The 10,124-nt window shown below is 41.9% G+C and overlaps 1 protein-coding gene across 1 annotated transcript; it reads right to left on the bottom strand.

Annotated features, from left to right (window-relative positions):
- Window positions 1–4,176: 4,176 nt before the first annotated feature.
- Window positions 4,177–7,769, bottom strand: LOC146393012 (uncharacterized). Its single transcript, XM_084908666.1, has 6 exons — window positions 6,780–7,769; window positions 6,587–6,658; window positions 6,369–6,487; window positions 6,225–6,285; window positions 6,040–6,134; window positions 4,177–5,603 (listed from the first exon to the last, which is right to left on the bottom strand). The coding sequence occupies exons 1-6, from the start codon at window positions 6,813–6,815 to the stop codon at window positions 4,622–4,624; spliced, it is 1,365 nt and encodes a 454-aa protein (XP_084764792.1). The 5' UTR covers window positions 6,816–7,769; the 3' UTR covers window positions 4,177–4,621.
- Between the last annotated feature and the right edge of the window lie 2,355 nt (window positions 7,770–10,124).

Here is a 10,124-nt window from a genome sequence, read left to right on the forward strand (position 1 = left end):
ACAATGTGTTGAATAATGACTTTAAAGATTGTCAAAAAATAATATAAAATAGTGTGCAAATACTGATAACAGTGCAAATGTTTGCAATATAAGAAATAAATGAAAAATGTAAACATCTATGTTTAGTGAACTTTGCAGTGTTGCTCTGTGGTGCAGCTACGACACCGTAGCAAAGTTTACACACTGTGTCTACTTGATCCACGTCTGACTCCGCGAACCCATAATGTTTCCACACCACTCAAGTTTTTTTACCTCTCTTTTCAACCAACGGCAGTCACTCTCCTCTCCAAATAACTTCTGCTTAGCTTCCCGAGCTTCCCTCGGGTCCTCTTAATTCAACGGTCCCCAACCCCCGGGCCTCGGACCGGTACCGGGCCGTGAGTCGTTTGGTACCGGGCCGCGAGAGTTGAGGCTCAGGTGTGAAATGTATAGTTTTCAGGGTTTTTATCGGTTTTCAGCGTTATTTTGTTATCGTTTTTATCGTTTACTCGGTTTTCCTGGGTCTTTTCACGTGTGTTATGAATAAATCTTCTTTTTTTCGGTACCGGTACTAGTTTTATTTTGTTGTATTTATCCGCGACACCTTAAAGGCCGGTCCGTGAAAATATTGTCGGGCATAAACCGGTCCGTGGCGCAAAAAAGGTTGGAGACCGCTGCTCTTAATTGTTGTGACACGTGTTCGAAATGCGGAGAGGTGCGCTCGATTTGCCACACGGAGCAGCGCGAGAGTAAAGCACGAGGGAGGGGCTAATAATCGGCTCAGTCATTTTTAATGATCGTTGAAAGCCCAGATCGTAATCGAGATTAAAATTCGATTAATTGAGCAGCCCTACATGGAAAGCATGGTCAAACAGACAGAGTGAAACGAGTTTAGTAAAGACCAAATACTCAGAGCATCATGGGAAGCCTCGAGCAGCTTCGGCCAACTAAGGGAGGATTCAAGGTCAGCTAATCCAGCCCAACTGTAAGACTCCTCTTACAGTTTTTTCTGATTGCTTAAGCACATTTTTTGTAACTATTGGCTGTTTTTGCAAAACTCTACACACAAATAAGAAAACCTGTCACCCAATTATCAAAACATTGTAGTTCTCTTGCAAAAGCGAACACAGCTAGATTAACTCTTCACACCTTCGTAAAAATGGTGTTTTCGTATCAAACAGTACACACAAGCCATCATCTACTAAGCACACAATGCGCCAACTGCACACTGATGGTATGAATGCAAAACACATCTGGCTTTTGCTTCCTCTGTGTACAGATGTCAATTTGAGGTCACACTTTTGTCATAGTGTCATGTAAACATACAAGGATCCAAACTTCAAGTATTGGTGTTTATTCACACTCATCAAAACCAAGACAAAGTCAGAACACAAAATAGGAATTTCACAAAAAAAAGGAAAAAAAAGACAATCAGCCTACATCATGTCGTCTTTCTGGGTCCGGCCACAAAATTTCGTCCACATCGCATGCCATATCCTCCAGTCCAAGGCACCGGGGAAAATATCTCCTTGAATGCCGTATCCAGGCCTGACATGATGCCTGGTCAATATCTCCACATGCCTCCTCCATTGCCTGTAAAAGGGCTACCTGTTGATGAGGATGACGGTCGTACACTTTCCAGCGCCAGGCAGAGAAGAACTCCTCGATGGGATTTAAGAATGGAGAGTATGGAGGGAGGTTGAGTGCCATGAAGGATGGGTGGTCTGTAAACCAGTTGCGGACCAAAGCAGCCCTATGGAAACTAACATTGTCCCATATGATGACATATCGGGTCTGCTCTGGTCTCTGAACAGTGAGCATGTCATGCAAGGTGTCCAGGAATGCAATAATGTGTGCAGTGTTGTATGGGCCTATGGTTGCATGATGGTGAACAACACCATTTTGGCTTATAGCTGCACACATGGTTATGTTACCACCACGTTGTCCTGGGACATTGATGATGGCACGGTGTCCAATAATGTTCCTGCCACGTCTCCTGGTTTTACTGAGGTTAAAACCGGCCTCATCTACAAAAAGTAGCTCATGTCCCATTGCATCTGCTTCTAGTTCCATCACTCTCTGGACAAGACAAAACAAATTCAGCACAGCAGGCCCATGCACAGCACTACAGTATGCACTTCCAAATTCAGAACCAATGACACTAGCTTACCTGCACATAGTCATATCGCAGTTGCTTTACACGTTCTGTGTTCCTCTCGAAAGGAACTCTGTAAATTTGCTTCATTCTTATTCTGTGGCGCGCAAGTACACGACTTAGTGCAGAAATGCTTGCACTGTGTATATTTTGAAAGATGGTGTCATTATCAATTATGCGCTGCTGTATTTCGCGCAGTCTTATTGCATTATTGGCAATCACCATGTTCACTATATGGGTCTCTTGCTCTGGAGTGAACATTCTGCCTCTGCCCCCAACATCTGGACGTCTAGCAATTCTGTAAAGTAACAATTTCAGTATTTTTGCATGTATGGTACTGTTGTGTTTCTCATTAGAGTACGGCAGTGCTACAAAGTACTTACCGATTCTCATTTCGAAATGTCCTAATGATGCTTGCCACAGTGTAGCGGCTCAGTTTAGGCTGAACCCGTTGGCCAGCTTCCCTCAGGGTCATCCCATGGTTGATGACATGGTCCACTATTGTAGCTCTGATGTCATCAGTTATTCTGTTTCTTACTCTTCTTACCCTTCCTCTTTCCCCTCCTCGTCCTCTTCTTGCTCCTCCTTGTCCTCTTCCTCTAACTTCCTCTAACCCTCTTGCTTCTTCACCTCCACGTCCTCTTCCTCCAACTTCTTCACCTCCACGTCCTCTAACCCTCTTGCTTCTTCACCTCCACGTCCTCTTCCTCCAACTTCTTCACCTCCACGTCCTCTCCCTCCAACTTCTTCACCTCCACGTCCTCTCCCTCGGCCTCCTCTGATTCTCGCTCTTCTCACTCTTACTGCTCCTTCCATTGTACTCCACATAGACAGCTTACCTGTGGCCTGTTTATAGTGCTTAGGCTGATTGCAAAGTGGACTAATTATCTAAAACAGTTTTCACATGTGAAAGTGCGCCAGACAGTTGGCAAAATAGTGTTAATGATAGCCATACATGTGTATAATTTTGCTAGGAGTGTGTTGGAAACTTGGTAATTGAGTGTAAGCAGTGAGTTGTGTTTAAAGTTCTGCAAAAAGAGTGTTGTGCAGTGAATTGTGCCTACAGTTTTGCAAAGTGTGTGTTACAAAATTGCAAACTGAGTGCAAAGGGTCTGGTCCAGGCCTGGTTCTCCAACCACAACCAACTTGAAGTGGTATACTTGTCCCCTTACTCACCATTTTTAAACCCTATAGAGGATTATTTTAGGCTTGGAGATGGCGTGTATATGACCGCCAACATGCCCGCATGCCTCTTCTGCAGGCAATGGAACAGGCCTGCGGCGACAGTCAGGTGACAGCAATCCATGGATGGTTTCGACATGCAAGAGGATATTTTCCCCGGTGCCCAGCGGGAGAAGACACTGCTTGCGATGTCGATGAGGTCCTGTGGCCAGACCCCAACAGACGGCGGGATCCATGAGCCCACGTATGCACAATTGTCATGATTTTTTGTGTTTACAGTATAGTGTTTTTTCCATTACTGTGTTATGATTTTTTTTGCTTTATCTGAATTCATGGTGCTGCAATGTACAATATTGAGTAGGCCTATTTGCTTTTTTGGTTGTCTGTGTCTCCTGAAAATATGCCTTCTGAATAAACAATGACAATCAAAGACTGCAGTGTTTTATATAAAGTAGACTAGTGTGTTCCCCCTGATCTGATCTGCATATGATGCAAGTATGTGTCATTTTGTCAACAGAGTTACATTTTGACAGAGGAATGTTAGGTTTTGACAGCAGAGTTTCAGTTTGGCACAGATGTGAATGCTATATTTTGTTGTGTCATGTTTACTTGTGTTTAGAGTTTTGGCACAATGAGCGAAGTTTTGCAAAATGTGTTCAAGCAATGGGCAAAAACTGTAACATGTTTTTCACCAAAGATTTCAGCAATTATAAAAATTCAACTCAAACTATTCAGCTATTAACATTCACACTGCATTTTCTACAGGAAATACATTTTATATACCAGTTTCAGTTCAAATTGCATTAAAAATAATAAATAATTGTATTAAAAATAATTATGAAAAATAATACCATCAATATGTTACTGGACTACACTTACTGGACTTGTGGAAGTATTTTGAGAACCATAAGAGATTCTTACAAATGTTTGAAAGAAAAAAATCTTTAACATAGCTGGAGACTCGTGTAGAAATATGAATGAGTTTATGAAGTTTCTGTCATGGTGTGCTGTGACAGGCAGGTAGCAGGACCCAAACACAGGACTCTTACGTGGAATGAAACTTGAATCGGCAGCTTTTATTGCTGGAAACTCAGGTGGACTCAAGAAACTAAAAACTAAGAAACAAGAACTAGGAAAACAAATCAGGAACTATGAACAAGAATTAAGTAAAGAACACAAAGGAGAAAAAACACCCAGCCCACTGAAAACTAAAGAAACCCCCAAAAACATGAACAACAATCATCAAGGAACATATTTACATATTTACAGTTACTGCAACACCAATACTGGGTCACAGCTTCAGTGTCAGTCGGTGACTTTTTGTCTGCAACAGCAGCAGAACAGACTTCTCAGTCTTTTGAAGAAGCCCTTTTTCTTCTTCTTGATGTGACGGTCTTTGGACTTCATGCTGGCTTCAGGTTCAGGAAAAGGTTCCTCTTGGGGAACATCAGGAACTGGCCCAATTTCCGAACAAGATCCTTTGATCTTATGATCTTTGCCTTCAACGCAGGATTTGGCCTCGGCATAGGGTTCCTCACAGGGAACGTCAGGCTCTGGAACACTTTCTGACAGAGCTCCGTCGATCGTAAGGTCTTGAGTACTCAGACTGGATGCCCTTTCAGAAAGAAGTTCCTCACAGGGAACGTCAGGCTCTGGAACACTTTCTGACAGAGCTCCTTCGATCGTAAGGTCTTGAGTACTCAGACTGGATGCCCTTTCAGAAAGAGGTTCCTCACAGGGAACGTCGGGCTCTGGCACACTTTCTGACAGAGCTCCTTCGGCTGGTGGAACATTTGCCATTGAAAGGCCGTCAGAGGAGCGCTCTCCATTTGTGCTCTTCACATCAGGACTTGAAGGGGGCTCAAAGATTTCACATATCCGGATCCTTGCTACATCAGCAATGGTCTTCAGCAACACTGGCGCAAAGTTTGCAACTTTGATAGACAGAATTTCTTCAGGAAATTTCTGTCTAATCTCCGTCAGGATGCTGTCGACCATATCGTCTCGGATGGAGCGGGTGAAGGTGGCCTGTGTTTCCATCGCCGTGAGGCTCTTGGAGACACGATCTAAAGTGGCCTTGGTGACACTTGTGGAGAGGATACTTAGACTCTGGGAGGCCATGTTTAGGAGGGGACGAGGAGGAAGCTCCCAGAAGCCCTGGAGAACGCGGGGAACTACCTCGATCACGACCTCCTGCGCAGTGAGCAGTTTGCTGTTATGCTGTTCCTGCTGCTTCTCTTTCAGGATTTCAACGTAATCCTTCACCACGCTGAGGAGTTTAGGTGCTCTGTAGAAAAACATGATAAGTGTTATCTGTTAAACATATTCAAAGCATCATTTAAATATTGAAACACTGTAGCTGGACTGTTAACCCTGTAACCACCTTTGTATCATACATGAGTTTCTGAGACCTCGATCTCATCAACATGATCAATACTTGCTATAATTTCTAAATGTTGTGGACAAAACTCTTTTTTTAGTCTAAAATTAACATTGTCGTTAACAAAAAGTTGCCAAAAACACCCATTGTATCAAATGTGATACAAAAAATAAATACATAATAAAAGTAAATGATACACAACATGACATAGCAAAGAACTAATTTGTGGCTTTTGTTTAAAGGGTTAATAAACATCTCAGCTCCAAAGAATCTGAATTTTCTGGCTGTTTTTTGATGGGTTGGGTCTTACAGGGTTATTAACTGTATATTACATGTGACTCACTGAAATTTAGGAGGTACGGCCTCTGGGAACTGAAGAAGCATCCTGGCTTCAAATTCAACGTCCCTCATTTTATTGCTGACGTTCACCGCCCACACCTGAAACAGAAAACACATTTACAGCGCGCTTATGTTTAAAGGTTATGTGCACATAATGAGAAAAAAGTCTTGTGGGTTTTCTCGTCTTACCAGCCTTAGAAGAGGTTTGGCTTCCTCTTCTTCAAAATCCTCTAATTCAAACTGCCACAGCCTTCAAAAGAAAGCAAAGCAGAGGTTTTCTCTCAGCATTTACACGTCATCACAAACAGACTTTCAGGTGTGACAGTAACTCACTGCTCTCTGAGTGTCTCCCTGCTCTTCTCCACCAAAAGATCTCTCAGATCTTCAGCAGTGAGGTTCGGTGGAATTAGATCTTCCTGCTGAAGTCTGAGAAACTCCGTCATAATCGCAATCTAAAAGTAAAGGAGACATTTAATCACCACCACTCTCAGGTCCTCAGAAATGACCTGATATTTTCTGTCAGCTTTGGTTTGCATGAATCTGGGTCTAACCTGAGTCCTGTAGCCCGGAAGATGCCAGCAGATCTTTACAGCAGTTTCATAAATCGGTGTGTTGAACAACACCTGTCAAAGAAATAGCAATTTAGTCATTGTTACTTAAAATGATTCTCAGTTTGTCAACTTTTAAAACGACATCAAATTCTTCAAATTATTGAAATGCAGTAAAAGCAAAAACGTCACATACCCTGATAGGTTTATAGATTCCTTGACTTGATTCCATTTCGACGTTTTCAAATCACAGTCGGGAAGAAAAACTTTAACTGCTCTCCAACGATGGCGTACGGGGGGATCTGGACCTGAAAATGCTCTCAGCTCGGTGGTCTCGCACAGATGAGCTCTTTTGACAGTCTGATGTTTATTTATGAAAGCAGAATTTCTTGAGCAGTCACCATGGAAACTTGATGCAGCTTCATGTTGTTAAGTTAAAAGTAAACACTGTGTATTTTCACTACATTCCACTAAACTTATCGTATAAGTAAATAAAGTGTGGGTTAGGTCCCTCCTGTGAAAAGAGCCACACAAACCGATGGATCAGAAAAGACAAAGTCAGCCTACAGCATGCCTTTTCATATTATGTGCCTGCTTATCTCCATTTCTTTACAGTAGATGGGAACTTTTGCAGTAAAGCAATGGCTTACAAAACAGTGGACTGTGGACTAATGCAGACATCTGAAGCCTGACAGCAGCTGGTATATACACAGCTTTGGATAAACTGGCCCTTTAAACAGCCCAGAGGAAGAAGAGACTCTGCGTTATCAGTGGAGCCCAAAGCACAATAATAATAATACTATTAATACTATTTTTATAGCAATAATACCCCAAATAATTAAGTCATTAATTACACATTCGTCATGCTTCACAGGAGGTCAGGAGTGAGCGATGAACGTGATGCTACATTAGAGTCTGTCCTATGAGTTCAGCAGGAGGAGGTGAACCCACAGCTGGGACCAGTTCTCTAGTGGGTTCAGTATCATACTTGTGTTCATCCTGGTCTGAACCTGGTCAGAAGAACTGACTTCACTTTTGAAAATTCAATACTTATAAAAGGTAACCCCAAACAGTCTACAACGGCTGTTTTCTGTCCACCAAAGCAAATTTGATTGAAGAGGTTTTTGTACCTTCACTTCTCCAAAAAGCAAATAAAGAGAATAAACAAAGATTTACTGAACGACCGTCAGAATTACCAGAGCTAACATAGATCGCTTTATGCTCTTGACTCAGGAGGGATAAGAAAAGTGACTGCACTGACTGCAATCTGCCGTCTACTGACATCTAATGGAGAGATTTATACACGTGATAACTTTAATGATGCTTGAAAATAGGCCAGGATCTGCACTGCTTCAGCCTGAGCCTGTTCAGTCAGCACAGTCTGTGTAATATGAGAATAATAATAAATATGACTTTTCCTTCCTCTTCCATAAAAAAGGATGCTGCTCCATACTTACCTTTTTAGAGACTTTTATGTTGTTTGGCAGGATAATGGCATCACACTGAAGTTTAGGTGTTCAAAATACACAATGACTGATTTTCATGTCAACAACTAAGTAAATATTCTGATGAAGAGCCACTAAAGGAAGTTTTTGGAGTAACTCTCAGCAGCAATGTGGACATGAAATAGTTGGTAGACGTGTCATTAACCCTATGAGAAAAGGGTTCACTCAAAACTACTTGTTGTTCAACTGTGAAAAATTGGCAGAAATTTTAAAAAAGCACGAAAGAACAGCCAGCAGATACACACAATTAGAAATATGGGCACATATGGAAACACAAATGCACAGAGACACACAGGATGTCAGTCAACCACTCTGAATATTCAATTTGAATCTTCCTGGTTTTATGGATTCCCCTCGAACGAATGGCCATAATTTCCTAACCGTAGGGGCTAGAGCGGTCATTCTTAGACCGTTCTGTTCAGAGGAGATGGGGGAATCTTCAAGTGTTGATAGTTCATAATTAAAACATGAATTATTAAAGATATATGGCTTATAATGCACCATAACTGAGTAGAGGTGAACTGCCTTGACTTGCCCTCAAACAGCGGTTTGTAAGTCTAAATCTATTTGGAGCATCGATATCATTCTTTCACTGTCAGATACAGCAGGCTTTGGTGAACAGTTAAGGAAATATTTTCAGGTCTCAGGCACATTTCATACATTGTGCTCTGCAGACAGGCACACGGACCTTTCAGGTCTACAAAAAGTTTCAAATGAAAAGCTCACAGGTGTGTTTTTATCAACTCATTGTTGCAGAATCACAGCGATTCATTAAAAACGTCCGCAGAAGTTGCAAACTTGTGATTCATGTCATAAGTTATGATACACTGCTCTCCCCTACATAAGCTGCTTTTATAGATTAAAAGTATCAGCAATACTGGCCATACATTTACTTGGTATCACATCTATACCACAATCTGCAGTACTGCACATCACTAAGATCACAGTGGACAGATTCTGTCTCTCAGCTATGCTGGGAACGTCTGTGTTTCCCGGGATCAGCTGTTGCAGATTGTTGGTGCATGGAGGGCTGGGGCCTCTTCTGCCCCCCCTAACGGAGACCACGTAGGTAGTCGGAGGCTGTAAGACAGCGGCTCTCTGGAGAAATCTGATATCTCAGGAGGATGACAGGATTCAACCAGAGAAGCTGCTTCATTATAAAGTCTGTGGTTTATAACTGAAATCTATGATACACATAAACACCCATCCGTGCACTTAAGTAGTGAGTGAGTATTCACTCCAGTGATGACCTGTGAGAAAGAAACTGCACACACAGCGATCGGGCGTTATCAGTGACCATAAGATTATTATTGCCAAGCAAGGACCTGCAGCTCGAGCAGGCTGAAGAAATCCTTTAATGCTGATCCAGGCTTCACAGCTCGTGGGTTTGGATTTTATTTTTGCAAGTGTAGAAATGAGAAATCTAAGAAACAAAACAGCAGAAGTCATGTATGAAACACAACACAGTTAACATGTGAAGCACTTAAAAGAAAACACAAATAAAACACTTCCAGTGAGGTGTGGCGATTTAAACATTGCCTGTACTGCTCAGCAGTTGTAATGGCATCAAGAATATCTGCATATAGTTCATAATTACAATTAGAATTAACATTTCTTTCACTAAACTCAATGATCTTCCTCAAAGTCACTCATTATAGAGCGACATCACTATTTTAACACAGATGCTCTGATGTAGTAGGTCCAAATACAGGATGGTGGGTCACCAACCCTCCTGCTCCAACATGGTAGGAAAATTATACGGTAGAAAATGTTTATATTTATAACAATGTGAAATCTCTGCTTTAAATACTTTTATATATGTTTCTAAAATGGTCCCTCCACCCACTTTTAGTCCTTTTTCAGACACTGAAATCGGAGGAAATGTTCCAAAAATGTGCTGACTTCAAAGTGAATGATGCCGATCTTTGTTTCCATAGCACAGATTTGTCTGAGACATCATCGAGTTTCAGCCTGTGCCTCTAAGGAGCATCCAGTGTCCTGTTCATTGTCCATTTCTATCATAATGCACGCACTGT

The sequence above is a fragment of the Perissodus microlepis genome, chromosome 2, assembly GCF_051167445.1.
Source record: "Perissodus microlepis isolate ML-2025 ecotype Zambia chromosome 2, ASM5116744v1, whole genome shotgun sequence".
NCBI classification, from domain to species: Eukaryota; Metazoa; Chordata; class Actinopteri; order Cichliformes; family Cichlidae; genus Perissodus; species Perissodus microlepis.

Coding starts and splice junctions, on each gene's coding strand:
- LOC146393012 (XM_084908666.1), bottom strand. CDS start 6,815: ATGGAATCAAGTCAAGGAATCTATAAACCTATCAGG. Junction 6,488..6,586: donor TTCCGGGCTACAGGACTCAG/GTTAGACCCAGA, acceptor CTTTACTTTTAG/ATTGCGATTATGACGGAGTT. Junction 6,135..6,224: donor CCAAACCTCTTCTAAGGCTG/GTAAGACGAGAA, acceptor TTTCTGTTTCAG/GTGTGGGCGGTGAACGTCAG.